The 18592-nt window shown below is 50.7% G+C and overlaps 1 protein-coding gene across 1 annotated transcript in view; it reads right to left on the bottom strand.

Annotated features, from left to right (window-relative positions):
• Window positions 1-1099: 1099 nt before the first annotated feature.
• Window positions 1100-18592, bottom strand: part of EPS15 (epidermal growth factor receptor pathway substrate 15) — a 114309-nt gene continuing 96816 nt past the window's right edge. The window contains 11 exon segments of the mRNA XM_074264642.1: window positions 1100-3121; window positions 4009-4160; window positions 6058-6223; window positions 7342-7418; window positions 10907-10976; window positions 13999-14135; window positions 16154-16189; window positions 16525-16548; window positions 16551-16614; window positions 17048-17125; window positions 18034-18237. Coding sequence (XP_074120743.1) covers window positions 2975-3121; window positions 4009-4160; window positions 6058-6223; window positions 7342-7418; window positions 10907-10976; window positions 13999-14135; window positions 16154-16189; window positions 16525-16548; window positions 16551-16614; window positions 17048-17125; window positions 18034-18237 — 1155 coding nt within the window. The 3' untranslated portion in view covers window positions 1100-2974.

Here is an 18592-nt window from a genome sequence, read left to right as displayed (position 1 = left end):
TGATATTGCTTCATTATCTATGTTACCCTTTAGCAAGATATAAATTCCTTCCTTATCTCTTTTAATCAGATCTATTTTTTGCTTTTGCTTGATCTGAGATCAGGATGGCTACTCCTGCTTTTTTGACTTCACCTGAAGCATAATAGATTCTGCTCCAGCCTTTTACCTTTACTCTGTATGTATCACTCTGCTATAAATGTGTTTCCTGTAAACAACAAATTGTAGGATTCTGGCTTTTAATCTGTTCTGCTATCTGCTTTCATTTTATGGGAAAGTTCATCCCGTTCACATTCACAGTTAAAATGACTAATTCTGTATTTCTCACCATCTTATTTACCCCAAATTATGCTTTTCTTTCCTTTCCCTCTTTCCATTCCCCCCCAGTATTTTGCTTCTGACCACCCCCCTCTCTCAAGCAGCTTTATAATACATCACCCCTCCCCCCCACTTTCCCCATCTTCCTACATCCAACTTGCCCCCTCCCCCCACGTCTTGAGCTCCAGCACCACTGGCTTTCTCCATATTCCTCACAGAGGAACATTACCCACCTCTGGACCTTTTCCTTGCCTGGAATGTCCTCCCTCCTCCTTTCTACTTCTGGATTTCCCAGAGTCCCAGATAAAATCCCAGAGGAAACCTTTTCTAATTCCCCCTTTAATTCTAATATTAGCCTTCGCTCTGCTGATTATTCTCAGTTTATCCTGCATGGACCTTGTTTGTCCATAGTTGCTATGTTGTCTCTCCCCTTAGACACCAAGTTCCTTTTGAGAGCGAGGACTGATTTTTATCTCTCTTTGTATTCTCAGACCTTAGCAAGGTGCTTGGCATATAGTAGGTGCTTAATAACTGCTTACTGACTAAAAGTACGCTGGAGGCACAGAGGTGGAACAGGCGAGACTGGAGTGTCTCCTTCAAAGGCTATGGCATGTTTCCCTACCATCCAAAGGATTGTGCACTGGGGGTGAACTTCATGCCCGGCCCAAAGTCCTCCTCTTCGTGATGATGCTTCCCTGCTCCCAGGCCGACAAGCCTTTCTACACACCTGAAGCAGGACTGTACCAGGAAGGACGAGTTGCTGTAAGTAGGACAGACGACATGCTTTGTTATGTATTTAAAGTTTATTTCCTCATAATTACAAGCTAGAGTTTAGACGTTTGGGAACAAAGGAGGAAATCGCATCAACAGAACCCACACCCGCCTGAAACACCACCGTCCTGGGCCTGGCGAGGGCCGATCTCGCCTCCCAGCATGGTGGGCATAGGAGCAAGAGTCAAGAACCTGAAGCTGAACACCAGGAGACTTCCAGACTTTCCTACCAGACGTGAGGGCATGAACACACACGCACACAAACGCACACGTACATATAGAATATATACACTTTTAATAGCATATTGGTCCAGTGAGTGTACATTTTAAAACAAAAGTTCAGAATTGATGTAGTCCAGTTAAACATGTCGGATTAGTGTACACCGGTGACATCGAAGGTGGTAGAGACAGACTAGAGGGACTTAATACTTGCCAAAGGTTCCTATTGGTTGAGCAGCTGTAATGCTGCTCATTTTTTCCCAGTGCAAAAAGGTTGTTCAAGTCAACTTACCTGTTTTCCTGAAATAACAAAAGGGGGCAGGGGAAGCGTTGGCCACAACCCATAGGCCGCCCTCCTTAACAACCCTCGGCGCAGCTTCTTCTGCCAGTGGGCTGCCTCACAGCGGCTGGCAGCCCTTATTTCAGCTCTAGCATTGGATCTGAAACAATCCTATTTACAAGTGATTCCATAGGTTCGCCCTCACTGACGCCCACCTGGGTTGGGGTTGGGGGAACCACAGAGGAGCGGGATAGCTCAAAAACTAAGCTAAGCAGGTTTTTTTTAACAAGAGATAAACTGCGCAGGGGCCACTTTCGTGAATACGTCAGTGGGACCTTGACGTGGGGCTGTTGGGAACTCAAACACAGATCTGAGGTGCCATTTTGTATCTTGGCCTTTGATACGTGGGAATGAACAGTTAATAAGTTGTTAAAAAAAAAAGCCAAAAGTTATTCTCTCTTTGTGTTGGAGTCTACAGAGTGTTCTAGAGCAGAACCGATGTGCCTGGGACAGTCCTGGGAGTATGCGTCACATGGCGCGAGGGTCCCCCCCCCCCCCCCGTGGCCGGCTGCGCTGAAGACAGCCCCCATTGGCCTCCCCAGCTTTCCTCAGCAAAGTGATCAGAGGAGAAGCGCTAAGCCTGCTCCCTCCCCGCCTCCGCAAGCTTTGGGTCGGGACTCGGTGTCAGGTGGAACCCTTGTTAGAGAAAATATTGGGGCGTAGAGAACAAAGCATCTGCCAGCCCCAGCCTGCTCGGCTTCTTCTGGCCCAGGGCCGTGGCAACCCAGAGCGGAAGGCGGGGGAACCAGGATGCGGGGAATTATCATCATAGAAATCAAGGTTTCTGCTCAGAACTGACGGAAAAAAGGGTCTCCTGCGCCTGTGGTTCGTCAGCGCAAACATGGAGAGGCAGGAAGCTGCCTGGAAGCGGGCATTTTGACCTATTTCCCACAAAAGCATTTGGAAGAGAGCCAATCTGAAGTCGTGCCCACTGCTACCGGCCACGCCTTGTCCAGGGTACGAGTCTCGCCAAGCGAGGCCGTCCCTGTCCAGAAGGAAACTAGACTCGGCCATTACTTTTACAAGGAGGAAATGGAAACATGCAGGTTCACCTCCCCCATCGCCGGCGGGCAGTAGCAGGCTGGTCCTCCAAGGACCCTGCCTCCTCCAGAGCCCAGGGCCCCTCACGGGCAAGGATGGCCGGATGCGTGTCCGAGTGCGGGGAGGGGCGCATTCTGGGGTACTGGTTTGACACTTGCAATGCTGGGGCCTCAAATGACCGGACACGTGACAAGACAAGCTGGGCCCTGCCCCCAGGGGCACCATCACCGTCCCGCTCCCATAGTCGGGCCCCCGGGCGTCAGGGTGGGGGAGACCACCGCGGGCCCTTCACGCTTCCGAGATCTCTGATTTACTCAGGGCGATGGCCAGCTCCAGGTCTTCCTGCTCCTGCTGGTTGAGCCTGGCCAGCCTCTCCTTCTCCTCCCTCTCGCTCTCCCTCTTGGCCCATTCAATTAGGTCTTCTTCTGTTGGGTACTGGTAAAGGAGACAGAGAAAGGGCATGTCAGGCCCTGGCCTCCCCTCCGAGGGGGGCCCATGTGCGCATGGGCTCCAAACCCTGTGCCTGAGACCCCAACACTACAACCAGGGCTCCAGGCCCTCTCTCTCTTTCTCTGTCTCTTTTTTCTCTTTCTGTCTCTCTTTCTTCCTCTCTCTCTCTTTCTCTGTCTCTGTCTCTCTTCCCTTCTCTCTGCCTGTCTCTCTCTTCCCCCCTCTCTCTCTGTCTCTGTCTCTTTTTTCTCTTTCTCTCTTTCTTCCTCTCTCTCTGTGTCTCTCTCTTCCCCCTCTCTCTCTTTCTCTGTCTCTGTCTCTCTTCCTTTCTCTCTGCCTGTCTCTCTCTTCCCCCCCCTCTCTCTCTGTCTCTCTTCCTTTCTCTCTCTCTCTTCCCCCCCCTCTCTCTCTGTCTCTCTCTCTCTTCCCCCCCCTCTCTCTCTCTGTCTCTCTCTGTCTCTGTCTCTTTCTGTCTCTCTCTCTCCTCTCTCTCTCTGTCTCTCTCTTCCCCCTCTCTCTCTTTCTCTGTCTCTCTCTCACATTCCCATTCATATGGATGCACACACAGAGCCACAGGTAGACAAAGCAATGCAGATTCCTTTGAATCCTCTCTCGGGGCAGCCATGGCCCCCAAATGTCAGTAACCATGTGGTGAGCAGCCGCTCCATCCCGGGAGTTGCTAACATCTCTGCAGAGCCTGGGAAAGACAAGGCTTGAGAGCACGGCCTTGAAGGACATGGCTCCTGGGATCCGGGGAGACTCCTGGGCAATGGCGGCGGGCCTTGGCTAACTGCGGCTTCTGTGCCAGGGACGGGGCCGTGAGAGCCATCCCACCGAGCCTCGTGAGACAACAGAAAACGCCCAGTACTTACGGTGCTGACATTGGCCCCGCGGCTCGGGGCAGCCTCCCTATGGGCAGTGGCGAGAGCTTTCTCTGTGGGGCTCCCATTGCCTGCGATGGGCTGAAATGGGTCATTCAGTTTTAAGGAATCAGAAGAGTCCAAATGGCTGGCGGGTCTCTTTCCTGGATCAAAATCGTTAATATTAACTCAACCAGCAGAAAAACCAACCCAAGCGTGCGCCAGAAGCAGCGGTCCGGGAAGGCCCGTCCGCCGCCCCATCTGCTGCCCAGGCGCTGCCTTCAAGCCCAGGGACCCCCGGCTGCCCCGACGAGACAAAATGCGGCCCCATCTCTTAATGGCCAGCTTGGGAAGCCCTGCTTCCTCGTGCCTTCCCCTGGCTGGCGCCTTGCCACCTGGGTCCATCTGGGCCTCTGCAACGAGAGGCTGGACAAAGCACTGGGGAAAAGCCCCGCAAAGACACCAGCGCGGTCATTGCACTGACGCTGCACCTCCTTCTGTCTGCAGAATCTCCCCCCCACCCCTGACCTGGGACTTCTCGTCCTCCAAGCCCAACACAGAACTGGCTCACCTCCAGATAACATCCCCAATTTGGGGTCTAAAGGACATTGGTTTTCACATTTTTGAAGGGATGTGTTGGGGGAAGGGCACGGGGGAGTCTTGGAAAGAGAAGGCCAAGACACCCTCGCTGCTGGCAGTTCCAGTGGCTCCCTTTGAACAGCTTTGGGTTGTGGACTGAACCAAGGTACTCTCTCCTGTTTTTGGATATAAAACCCTGATAAAGGCTCGATGTATCCTTCCTTTTATAACCTGTCTGCAAGGCCACTTTGCTCCTGGGTACAATAACTGGGCCATGGCATCGGGGTCCATCATACCATGGTATGATGCAGAGGGACGGGACTAAAGTGGGAATCACTTGGGCCTGACGATGCTTCCGTCCTTGCTTACTGGCCCTCCCGCAGGATAAAGTCCCTCCACCTCCAGGACGTCTCTGCACTTCCTGCCAAGAAGAGTTCCCTGGTCTGACAGAGAGTCCGGGGCTGTCTGGACCTCGAAGACCAGTGGCTCATCAGCCCCAGCGGGGGAACTTCTTTAGCCAGAGCAACTCAGGAAATCTGGCAACTAAAGGGCTGGAAGTTGTTTACAAGACAAAGGCAAGAGCACCAAAAAAGTCTTAAAATCCTGGAACAGTAAGAGAAAAATACTTTGACTGAATGTGGCCAGTGGGAGGCAGGAAGAAGAACCCAGAAGTGCTGGCCTGGAAACTGGCCACTGAGGTTTCAGAACTAGCACAAGCCAGAACCTCCTGCCTCACAGGACGGGGCGAGGGGGCACTGCCCCCTGGGGACAGCCCAGCCCGGCACAGCCAGCCAGCTCACTCTGGAATCGAAGGCTGCTCTACTTATTTGCTGCCAAATAAAAGGTGCCAAACCAAAGGGATCCTCAGCTCCCAACCGGCAGCAGCTGCCGGCCTTGGTGCTCACCGGGCACCTTCCTCACACCCACCCTGGACACTTCAGAAACCATCCTGTATTTTACTTTAAGAAAAGTTCTACCTTGCTTTAAAAAAAAAAAAAGTGATAATATTTTAAAGATATACATATTTCATTTAATTTTGAAGTTATTTTATCACAAACGTTAATGATTGACAAGGCTGGCAGCTCTCGGTGTCCTGGAATCTTCTTCAGGAGGGGTTCACGGGTCGGCGCTCTCTCTGGGACCTACTCTTTTGTAGCCATCTTTGAGGATGACAAGTTAACCATGTCAGACATGAACATGTCTCCCTCAAATGAATACATCTCCCCAAATATAGACACTTCTCCTTGTGTAAACACTCATTCACCCTCTCTCTGACAGCTGTACACTAGGGCAGAAAGGCAGGCCTGGAGGATGGACAGTCTGTCTGTGGGCATCTTAAGGCACCCTGGTCCCCCAGGACATGCTCTCTGGCCAGTGGAGTCCCCAGATTCTAATGACCTCTTTCCCCATCCATTTACTCAGGGCCTTCCTGTCCCAGCAGCCCTTGGGGAAAAGGACACATCAGCAAAAAGTCATTCCTACCAGGTGGGGGAGGGCAGGGCCGTGTCGGTGTCCCAGTTTTGGGGGGCAGAGCAGGGGGCACGTCTTCATCTCGGACTGGAGGGGGCTCCTCAAACCCGCTCTGAGTTGGAGCCGCAGTGTCAGCTGAGCTGGATGGGGCCACAACAAATGGGTCCTCCTTGTTGTCCTTCGTGGAGGAAAAGACATTTGCAGAGATGACTTTAGATCACATTTCAATAAGTGGCTCACTGACAGCGTCTGTGACTTCAAACAAACGACTCCGTCTCCAGAGCTGGCAGACCCCTGGAGGCCTTGCAACACAATGCTCCTTTTAGCGACAAGGAGACAGGAGCCCAGAGGGAGGAGGGCCTCTGTCTGAGATCACAAAGCTAAGAAAGAGCAGCCTTGGAGGTCTCCTCAGCTCCCCCTTCAGCCCGGGACCTGTATAAGACTAGGTCCAATGTGGCTCAGAGGGCCGGCATGTGAGTGCTGGGGCAAGAAGCTTTGCTGACTGCCTGCCGGCCTGGGCAGGACACGCCATGAGGCCGAGTAACCTGGAGCAAGGAGGGAGTGACCAGAAGGCCCAAGGCCCGAGGTCATTCTGGAGCAAGAGACTCAAGCGGGGTGGTTGTGACCTTTGGAGGCCCTTCTGGAGCCAGGACAAGAACTCCCACTTAGATGGGCACTTTCTTGCACTAGGACAGGACGGCAGTGGTCAGGGATGCTGGCCTGGAATCCCCAACCCCCCTTAGACTCTTCTTAGCTGGGACCCCAGATGGTCAACGTGCCCCCTCTTTCAGACTCCGTTTCTTCAGCTGTCAAAGGGGCTGTGAGAATGCTCCCAGCCCCCAGACGGACTCTGTCGCACAGCAGCTCATGCTCTCCCATTCCAAAAGTAGCCCAAGTGCCAGCAGGGCTTTGCCTGTACTGGATATGCCGTGCCAGCGTCATCCCACAGCTGAGGAGGAGTAGCAGTGCAGGGAGAAAGGCCCAAGTGCAGCCGAGATTTAGAGACTCTCTCCGTCATCTCTAATTGACCCATCTCTGCCGGCCCCCTCTCTCCAAACTCCACTGCCTTTCGGACCCCTCTGGTGTCATCCTCCTCCTCCCTGCCCCTCTCCCTCCAGCGCCCGGGTGCACAATGCAGCATCCGGGTTCTTCCCTTGAGGCTAAGACCCGACCACTAGGGGACCATGGCAGAGTTCTGGGGAGAGGTCGACAAGGGGTTTGCCAGAGAGAGGATGTCCTTTCCTGGGCACTCCTGGACATCGTGGAGCCCCCCGTGTCCCCTCCCTGGGAGATTACCTGGGCCAGGGTGCTGAAGTCTGCAAATCCAACTTCACAGGAGTCACTTCCAAAAACGGATGTAAAGGGATCCACGGCTAAAATCCAAACAGGGCAGAAAGCGCACGTTAGATTTGCAGGGTCCAGGCGGTGCTCCCACCAGTCGGAGGAAGGCCGCTTCCCACCTTCGTGCAGCCAAGCGCCCACCACAGTGCGGGTGGAGGGCCCCATGGCAAGCCAGTGCCCACAGCTGGACCACCCTTTGGGTCCCATTCAGGGCCCTTCCTGCATGGACCTGAAGGAAGAGGGATGGAAGGGACGTCCTGGATTGGCCCCAGGGTCTCTGGGCCAAGGACCTCTTCTAGGAAAGCCCCTCTAGCACTCAGGGAGAGCCTGGCCCAGGGAGCTCCTGTGGACACTGAGAGCCTCATGGACAAGGATCTCCTCCACATGGCGGTCACAGACCAGAGCATCGGCACCCAGGGCCAGAAGAAAACTCACTTTACAGGGGAAGAAACTGAAGTCCAGAAAGCCGCCCCCCCCCATGACACAGGCAGTAAAGCCTTAGTGCAGCCCAGAACCTCAATCCCCTGACTCTGGATTCATTTTCATGCCCTTTTTTCAGAGAGGGACACTGAGGTACAGCAAGGCTCAAGGTGTGGGTGAAGGTGAATGGATGAGTTGTAAACTTAGCTCTTAGCCATGTCCTGGGCACGGTTACAGGCCTCTGCCCACTTCTACAGGCATACTCCGGGGATGCACGCAAGCACTCAAAGATGTTGTGGCTCACCCTGGAGGGGGCAGCCACCAAATCCTTTGGGAAGCGCCTACCATGGGAGCGCACTGAGTTGATGCTGTAAGGAGTGGCTGTCATTCAGTCACTTCCATCATGATCAACTCTTGCTGACCCAACTGGGGGCAAAAAGGCTGAAGGGCCATTTCCCTCCCTAGACCATTTTACAGATGAGGAAACTGAGGCACATAGGGTGAGGTGACTTGACCGGGGTCACTAGCTAGCTACTAGGTAGGAGTAGGAGTAGCAGGACCCTCCCACACAGATAAGAAAAAGAAGAACATTGAGCGCAGAGCCTGGAGCTTCTGCAGCTCCATCCACAGCAGTGAAGTTCACCAAAGAAATGAGAGTGAGCAGCGGCCGGGAGGCAGCGCGTGAGGAGAGGGACCCCGGGGCAGCCAACGTGTCTCCTTGTCACGTGCTCGCTCCCAGAAATCGGTCCCGTTTGTCTGCTTTGGCTTAGAATGTCTGATTCTGTCAGCAGCTCTGCTCAAACAGCTCACAGGCATCATAAACAGCACTCAAATTCCCATTGGTGGGAGTCTTCTGGAAAACCTGGGTTCAAATCCCACCCCAGAACTCCCTATCTGGGTGAATCCCTTATCCTCTCCATGCCTTAGTTTTCTCATCTCTAAAGCAGAGATTGGAAAAATAACTGACCTGGAAAATAGATCTGGGAGAGAATTTTAAATTACTGTCTATCTGAAAAACCAGGATCAAAAAAAGAGCCTGGACATAATTTTTCAAGAGATTATCAAGGAACAGTATCCTGATATTCTAGAACCAGAGGATAAAACAGAAATGCAAAAAATCCAGCAATCACCTCCTGAAAGGGATCCCAAAATGAAAACTTCCAGGAATATTATAACCTAATTCCGGAACTCCCAGGTCAAGGAGAAAATGTTGCAAGCATCCAGAAAGAAACAATTTAGTTAGTGTAAAGCCACAGTCAGGATAACACAAGATTTATCAGCTTCTACCTTAAAGGACCAGAGAGCTTGGAATATAATATTCTCTAGATCAGTGGAGCTAGGATTACAACCAAGAATCACCTGCCCAGCAAAACGGAGTATAATCTTTCAGGGGAAACAATGGACATTCAGTGAAATAGAGGATTTTCAAGCATTCATGATGAAAGAGCAGAGCTGAATGCAAAGTGTGATTGTTAAAAATAGGACTTTGGAGAAGCACAAGGAGGTCACCAGGAAAATGATAGCATAAGGGACTTCATAAGATTTATCTGTTTACATTCCCACATGGGAAGATGAGACTTGTACCTCATTGGAACCTTCTCATTATTATGGCAGTTAGAAAGAGCATACAGACCCAGGGTACAGGTATGAGTTGAATATGAAGGGATAATAGTTTTCAAAAATGAAATTAAGGGCTGAGAGAGGAATGTACTGGGAGAAACAGAATGGTGTTAATTATAAGCTTTTACAGTTGAAAGGAAGAAGGTGAAGAGAGGGTGAGTGAACCTAAAATGGAGGTGGCGTGGCAACTGTGGCAATGAGAGGATCAGTGGATCCTGTGGCCTTTTTCAGCTCAATCTATGATCCCATGAACATGGACTATCAAAACTGCAAAGGACCAACTGGAAGCGTCAGCTGTCCACTGCGCTCCTCCTCTTTAAATTTCTCTTTCATATAAATGAGGAATCCTGCCCAGTGTCACTATAGCTTTTTTCTCTTCCACACTACTTGGTTTTAATAACCATGCTGACTCATCCACCAACTTTTTAATACCCAATTTAAATACTATCAAATAAAATTATTCAAATTGCCTCATCTTTCCAAGAAGAAACACTCTGCCCATTCTTCTTACCTCTTCTTACCCTCACAAATACATATCCTATGGTTTACACTGCCATGATATCTGGATTTGAACTCCAGCTGATATCTACCAGCTCTGTTATTATGGGTCAGAACTCTGTATTTGAAACAAGGATTCTTACAAGGTGCTAACTCAGTGGAATTGATAAGACAATGGTTTTCTAGTTTAGCGTGGTGATTAATAGTTCTTTAGTTCAGTACATGTACTTAGTACTTAATATAGTTCCACAAGATGGACACCACCTACGATAATGTAATTAGAATAGAGCATACAAGCTGGGACAAACTCAGCCAGACAGATTCACTCCATCTCACACCACTGTGATGGCTGGCCTGTTCTCCTGCATTTCCTCCACTGAGACCAAGCTAGCCCAGGCCCCAGGCAAGGAGATAATAAAGGATTTGGATGTTAACACCTGGCTATTCTTGTGGAGATTATTCAACTAAAACAAAGGCTAGTCCCCAAATCTGAACAATACTGTGTGACCCCTGGCAAGCTGTATAACCTCTCTGATCACTTTTCTCATTGAACTGGAAGAACACTGGTGTATGTTATGGTTTAAAAAACAACACACAACTATGTAACTAGCCTGTTTCACAAGGTTGTGATTTTTTTTTCAAATCTTGTCATTTTATAAATTTTGTAAACCTTAAAATACTACATAAATGTGAATTACTAAACCTCTTCCAACATACAGCAACTCCCTCTGGCAGGCAAAGATGGGGCCTTATTCATCCTTATACCCTGTGGCATGATAATACATGCAAATGATTTCAGAGAGCTCCCAAAACACAAAACCTCCTGAAGTAGTCAGTGAACATTAGGATCCATACTTACGAGTGGGGAAAAAAACCCCCGAAAGGCTGATTTTTGTTTTTAAGATAGTAGAAGTTCAGCGTATAAAGAAATAAATTTGGGATATAAAACAATCAGAAATTTTTCGATTTTTTTTTTTTTTACCTGGATCACTTGCTGCAGCAACAACTGTTCCACCAGGGGCAAAAGGGTCGTTGTCCTTCAGAGTCTCTATCTGATAAAGTGACAGAAAACCTTGATTGAGGGAGGAAACTTTTCAAAGATGCAACCTGTGTTAGGATCCTCTGACCTCTAACTGCCAGATTCCCATTCCCTGGCACAGACCCAGCTGAGGCATCTACCAGAGTCAATAACACCCCTTGCAGGTAGGGCCAGGATATAGCCAAGAACTCGTGGCATCTCAGGGAAGAGCCCACTGATAGTCTCCTCAGGACCACACATAACATGGGAGAACACAAATATCTGGTTAACTGGGAGATAAATTCATTTGCCACCCTGAGGCTTCGCCAAGTTTTCCCTCCTCAGAGCACAGAGGCAGCGACTCAGTATGAGGGCTAGTTTAGAACTGCTGTCTCAAAAGCTTGGGCTGAAAGTGGGGAGTAATGGGGAGGGGATCCACTGATCAGTCCATCGATATGCATTTACTAAGTGCCTGAGGTTGGGGTGAGTTACCAGCAATGGCTGCTACTTTCCTCACCTGCAGACCTACCTGACTTTCTGACTGACAGTCACAACCTCATCTGAGCTAAACAGACATTTTAAATACACTCCTTAATCACACCCCCTGCCTCGATTTCCCCCCAGAAATGGGGTTGCAGTTTCACGAAATGGAAGTATTCAGGAATAGCCGAAAAGTACCAGGAAGCAACAGAGTCACCCACTAGAAAGTCATTTCCTGGCAGACCTTCTCTCAGGATGCTGCAGGATTTCTGCAGGTCAGGCCCCAAAGAGGACTTTTAGACCAGCCAATGCAGCCTTGCTGTCTGGGCAGGCCGAACAGAGAGGGCTTCAGAAGGCCAGTGTGTGTGTGGACCCAGCACAGACAGGACTGAGACCTCCACTGAATGGATACTCTTTTCCTTGCTAGGAAGGCATATCCAACAAAGCATGGGCTGGAGCCCCTCCAGAAGCCCACTGGGCAAGCCCTACCTTGGGAGTTATCACTTCCACCAGCTGCCAACGCGTGGCTTCGGTTCAAGCTTGAGCCGTGGTCCCCAGGTCTCATAGGGATACTCAGAAAAGGACTATGGACCAGACACTGGGCCCCAGGGGTGCAGCAGGGAATGTTTAATCCAGGGACCCATTGTCTTCCCGTATCCCACGGGCTGTTGTGTGGGAGAGCAAACATTCTGTTCTGCGTGGCCCCATAGGACAGAAGTGGGACCATCACATAAATTTGCACTGGTTCAGCTAGGCCAGAACTGACTGTAGGGAGGGTGAACTTCTGCTCAGTGTACAGACCTTCCCAATACCCAAAGGGCACGGCCAGTATACATGAGCAGGGGAAAAGGAAGGGGTCACCATCATTAACTACCACACACAACAAGATCTCAGAGGCCCCAGATGTTGGGAGGAGTCACAAAGGTCCAGGAAAAGGCTAGAAAGATGACAAGATGAGATCTCCACCCAGGGATCTAGCACCTCCTCACACTCAAGAGCACTGCGTCATGGAGGAGCAGCTTTAATAGAGACGTTTAGAACACTCCTTTTCTACAGGATCCCTGGGCAGGGCTGAGCTCCTGTTTTGATCCTTCTCCCTCTCTTTTCAAGGGGAGAGCCATGAGGCTACTTCAGTTGGAGGCTAGAAGAAAGTTACCTTCCTGGGACAAGATTCAGTGTTTCCCAAGGGTAACAATTCACTTCATCAAAGCATTTCCCATCTGTATCTCTCCATTAAATCCTGCCCCGGGACAATCCCCACAAGGCACTTCTTGGATTTCCCTTGGTGGTCTGCATACTTTGTCCAACTGAACTGGAAGCAGCCTCTGTTTCTTATAAGAAATCCCATTCCAATTACAGACAAGTTTTAGTGGTTGAAAAATTTCCACGTGAAATAAGCCCAAATCTGCTTCCCCATACCTTCTACCCACCTCGGCTCAGGGCTGACAGAGAAGGCCCCCTTCCACTAGACAGCCCTTCAAACCCCAGTCCTGCCAATTTTTCCCCACTTTCCACCCATTTTCCAGCTCCCTCCTAGCCCCCTCTCCTCTGAAGGTGATCTTGCTTGCCAAAGTCTCACTGAAAACATGGTGCCCAGAATGGAACACGATAATCTAAGAGGCACTTTTACAATATGAGAAGCCTTTCACTGTGGCCTTGCCAAGGATGGCAGACCTGAACTCCCCCAAATCTAAAAGAACATCCTAGTGCTTCCCTCCTCCACTCAGCTTAAGGCAATATGGAAGAAATAATTATATTGGGCTATAACTTTTAAAAAAGGACTTTTGGGGAAGAGCCCTAAATGAAAGCAACCAATCCGCCCCAACAACTCTCTCTTCCTCTGTCCCTCCCAAACTGACCGAACATGGGTCATAGCTGGCTTTAAGCCCAGCTCAAACATCAGCTTTCTGAGGAGGAAGCCCTTGATGAGCACCCATGGGGACGTCCTGCGGCGCCACACCAGCCAAGGTTAGAAGAGCACTGGCTTCCCTCTTCAATATGGGGTCTCCCTCCCCCAGGGAGGTACTTTCTTCCCCCTCAGTGAGATACAGGGACTGAGAAAGCCTCGATTCACAGAACCTCTGGGGATCTCCCCAGAACTGGCCAAACTGGGCCTTTTAAAATTGACGTCAGGCAACTGACCTAACATGGCAAGCCCTGCCAGAGACTGAGCTGGGGGGGAGTGGCCCACCTAGCAATGCCTGATTCCCGGAAGCTGCTTTTGGGGGAGTGGGCCCTCTCTCAGGGCAGCTTTGTGCCAGATGCCTAGAGCAGGCTGTCTACCTACATCTCCTCCACGGTGCACTGGATTTTGGGGAAACTGCTTGACTTCAGCCAGAGCCACCGGAATCAAGCTGAGCACGTGGTCCAACCACAAGGCCTGACAATAAAGTGACAAGCTTTTTTTCTTGTCTGATCCAGACAGGGGCTCTGAAGGCCGTTCCCTATGAGGAACTGCAGGTCTGACCGGAGGAACACGCTCACTACTTCGATAGTTTGGGGGACATTGTGCAGGGAGATGCACACAATCTGTCCAGTGGAAAAGCCTCTCACTCCATCCCTCGCCTCTCATTTACCGAGGGGTCACTGCTGCTGCTGGCTGCCAAGAAGGGGTCCATGTCCGAGGAAGCAAAAAGATCAGTGACTGATGGCTTGAAGAAGCAATCGGCCGCAAACGGATCTGACCCTTTGAAGGGGTCACCTCCGAAGGGATCTAGGGAAATCAACCAGAGGACACAGTGTCAGCAGGGTGGCTGTGCAGTGAGACAACCTCCCAGGTGATTTCAGGGAGCCCATATGAAACAGGAGGCTCTGACCATCAAACAGACTTTGGGGGAACGGCAACAGGAGCTCTGCTCCCCAGAGACCGCCGCCATTTGGGAAACAGTTTTTGGTTGGTTTTAAAAAAAAAATGATGGAACGGTCAAAGGCAGACGTCTGAGCAGAGCTCGTGCTCTTCCAACCTGCTCATTGGTTGCTCCCAACAAATGGTTAATTCCGACAACAGCACAATGGGAGCTAAAGAGCTCACTCCTGAGGCTGGCGGAAGGGCGAGACCTTGTTGGGTCCCTTCTCTGGGCTCAGGCCTGAACCTCATGAGATCACGTGGGCGGGCTGGAGCTGACCTCTCTCCTATGAGACACTGACTCTCCTTTCCAGCACTGAGACTTTGACTTGTTAAGTCAATGACAGCTTTTAACGTGATCTGTCCCCGACCCTCCAAGACCCACACAATTGTTACACCACAGAAATTCATTATTCTAATACAAATGATTTGGTTAAGATCAGACAAACAAAATGTAATGTTTTTCTCCTACTGAATGTATTTCAAAGCTTACTATTTTCACCTTTTTTGTTTGCTTTTTTTTTATTACAGCTTTTTATTGACAAAACATATGCATGGGTAATTTTTCAACACTGACCCTTGCACTCACTTCTGTTCCAGCTTTTCCCCTCCTTCTCTCTACCCCCTCCCCTAGATGGCAGGCAGTCCCATATATGTTAAACATGTTAAAGTATATGTTAAATCCAATGTATGTATATTTATATAGTTATCTTGCTGCACAAGAAAAATCAGATCTAGAAAGAAGGGAAAAATAACCTGGGAAGAAAAACAAAAATGCATTGCTTTTTTTTTTTTTTTTTTTTTTTGGGCGATTTTTTCCCTCTTGTTATAATTTTTTCTTGCACAGTATGACAAATATGGAAATATATTTAAAAGGATTGTCCATGTTTAACCTGCATCAGATTGCTTACTGTTTTGGGGCGGGAGGAAAGAGACAGGAAAAAAAAAATTGGAACTGAAAATCTTACAAAAATGAATGCTGAAAACTATCTTTCTATGTCAATAGAAAAATAAAATACTATTGAAATTAAAAAAAAAAAAAACAAAACAGAAAAAAAAACCAAATGAGTAGATAAAATGATCTGCTGGTTATTCTACGATCCTTACAATTCATACTTATTTTTAAGAATTTAATTAAAATTACTAGAAATTACTAGGGGCAGCTAGGTGGCGCAGTGGATAGAGCACCAGCCCTGAAGTCAGGAGGACCCGAGTTCAAATCTGGCCTCAGACACTTCACACTTCCTGCTGTGTGACCCTGGGCAAGTCACTTAACCCCAATTGCCTCAGGAAAAAAAAAAAAAAAAGAAAAAGAAAAAGAAATACATATCTATAAGAATAGTTGAAAAGAAAAAAACAAAAAACCAAAAACCACAGTTTTTCTCTGGGGACCTCAGTGACATTTCCTACCCAGATTCTCATCCTTTTGGTCTCACTTTGCACGTCTGTGTTGGCTAATCACTGCTGAGGTGTCCCAATCACAGGTAAAGGGGGAGACTTCAGAAAGTCCCTCTGATGCAGCACTCTCAGTTTAGCTCTGATATAGAACTGCCATCCTAGCCACAATGCCAGAGGATGAATGTCATTTTTGAGAAAAGAGTAGCTATTAAATTAGGAAATCTGACTGGAAGCCACTTATGTGTGCCAAGAGGAAAGGGCAGGAGCAGTGGAGCTCTGGGCCGGTGTTGAAACGGTGAGGAAGAGGAGCCGTCCCCCAGCAAGGAACCCCTGCCCCTAACACACACACACACAGTCACACACACACACACACACACACACACACACACACACACACACACACACACACACACACACACAGAATTCACCCCATAACCCAGGTTAAACTGGAGACTGACACAAGGCTATGAGGATAAACATATACTGACCTATTTTCCCAAAAGGATCATCCTTGAAAGGATCCCCTAGAGACAAAAATAAAAAAGCAGCTGTTAAAATACTGTCTGTGTTGCCCCTGAGCCCTCCCTTTCTTGGGAAGCCCCCCGCCGGGAACACTGATCACTGCAGAAAGGAGGGGAAAGGGCTTCAGGGGGATGAAGGGACACAAGCCCAAGGGCACCCCTGTCTGAGCCCCACCCACAGGAGCCTTTGCAGGCAGACCTCCAGAGATGGGGAGTCCTGTGCCCTGGCCAGACCAGGGCAGGCTCTGCTAGTCTAGGCCCCTACAAACTCCCATGCCCCCAGGTGAATGAGTTAACTTCTGCCGGGACCTCTGCAACAAGAACAAAAAGCTACTTACGACCAACAAAAGGGTCTGACTGGAGAAATCCAGGGTCGGTTCCACAGCACTGTCGGACAGGGAGCTCGAGTCTAAATTAAAGAAATCTTCCTAGAAAATATTCAAAAGTATTTGAAAGGAAAGCAAACATATTCTGATTGGAATGAAAGTCATTAAAACCACAAGTGTAGCAGGACAGGGGAGACCCGCGTGTGTCTAAGGAGGGGAAGGACCTCGCCAACCTCGAGGCTGAGGCTGCAGTTTGGGGGCAGCATCACAGGCCTTCAGCCAGACGGGCCTGCAGGACCTCACTGGCACTCACAGGGCTGCGGGATCAATGCCCGAGGGGTCTCACTGGGCAGTCATGTCCCAGGGATCTCACTGGGCACTCTTAGGGCTGTGGGGCCAATGCCCAAGGGACTGCGCTCACTTGCCAGAGCAGGCCGAGCAAGGAGCCAAGAGCCTATCCAGGATTCATCCAGATTCGATCCAAGATTCACCCAGAATCTTGCTTCCCCTGAGGACATGGGAGACTCACACTCACCTTTTCAGGTACTGCCGGAGCCTCCCCTTCCTTCTCATCAGCTACCTCAGAGGAAGGAACTTCAGGACTGCTTCTGACCTAAACAAGATCCAAAAGTGACTGTGGAGTCTGAAGTGCGTGGGGGGAGCTCGTGTCCCTGATTTCGCTGACGCAGCGGGCCTCACTATGGTCCAGCAGCCTCTGTGTTCTAATCTGTTGAGACGAAGGGCTGTGCCGGGCAGATGAGACCTCTGTGGGGCTTGGAGCCCTAAGGCTGGTTCTGCCCTCTGCGTGCTGGCAGCCCTCTGGGCCTTGGAGAAGCCGCTGACAACTCTCCTCCATGGAAATAGAAAGCTTTCCTTCCTGTGCTCTGGCAGGGGCCGGATGGAGCCTCCCTGACCATCGCTTCCACGGCCGCTCGCCGGAGGATAATTCTAGCATCAGGCAGAGCCGGCCATGAGGGCAATCCCCTCCTCCTGCCCAGGCTAGCATGTGCCCTGGAGGTCTCTGCCAGTTCCTGGGCCCCTGACAACCGTGACTCCTGAGGGGCTGCTGACCTGGGCCGGCGCCACGAGCTCCCAGAGCGGGGACACAAGAGGAATGGCCACAGGGAGCCATGTGCTCGGAGCGGGCAAGGCTCCTCCATCAAATGGGGCGCAGGTGGCAAAGACTAGACGGGGCTTTGGGTAAGATGCTCTGGAGATGCAAGAGTGAGTGATGAAGATGAGGAAGGTGATGGGGAGGATGAGGATGAGGAAGAGGATGGAGATGAGGAGAGTGATGGGAAAGATGAAGATGAGGAGAGTGATGGGAGAGGTTGAAGACAAGGGGGGTGATGGGAGAGAGACTGTCATACTGCGCCCCTCGCTCCCCAGGTGTCTTGCAGGGACCCCAGGATGGGGGGGGGGCTTTTCTAGCTTAGAGAGGATTTGTCTCTCAGCACTAAGCTGGCCTAGGCATTCCACGCAGGCCCCAGAAACGAGCCCCAGGGCTCAGCGCTTCCTCACCGAGGACTCGTGGGCTCCGGACTCGGCTTCCGGGGCGCTCGCTGTGTCCGAGTGCTCGTGCAGGTTGGCCGTCTCGCTGCTGCTGTTGCTGAGGCTGCAGTACTCCGAAGCGCCATTGACCAGGCTGCCGTGGGGGCTCCTGGGCCACCCCTCCTGGCCGCTGGCGTCGTCCAGCTCCTTCATCTCAGTCAGTCTGACCTGCATCTGGAACACAGGAAGGGAGGAGCTGGGTCATCAAGGGAAGGGAGAGTGGCCCCTCATAGCGCTGTAAGCCCTTCGGCCGGGCTTGAAGATTCCCAGGTTCTTGAATGAGGCAGCAAAGATGGTGGCAAAGGAGCAAGAAAAACAAAGGCGGGCCGTGGACAGTGGAGAAAGCTGCCAATGGCCGGCTCTGCTCTAACCAGGGACGTTCCTGGGGCAGGGGCACTGAGGGTGCGGCCTGAGGCAGCCTCCGCTCCGGGCCCCCCATGTAGCTTGGTGCCCACTCAACATGGCTTCAAGTCTCTCCTCCAAAAGGTGGCAGTTTTGGGCTGCGGGACACAACGTCCCCTTCCTGGGC

The sequence above is a fragment of the Sminthopsis crassicaudata genome, chromosome 4 (assembly GCF_048593235.1).
Source record: "Sminthopsis crassicaudata isolate SCR6 chromosome 4, ASM4859323v1, whole genome shotgun sequence".
Classification (NCBI taxonomy): Eukaryota; Metazoa; Chordata; class Mammalia; order Dasyuromorphia; family Dasyuridae; genus Sminthopsis; species Sminthopsis crassicaudata.
Note: the sequence above shows the minus strand (reverse complement) of the source record. Positions and strands in the feature narration are given on the sequence as shown.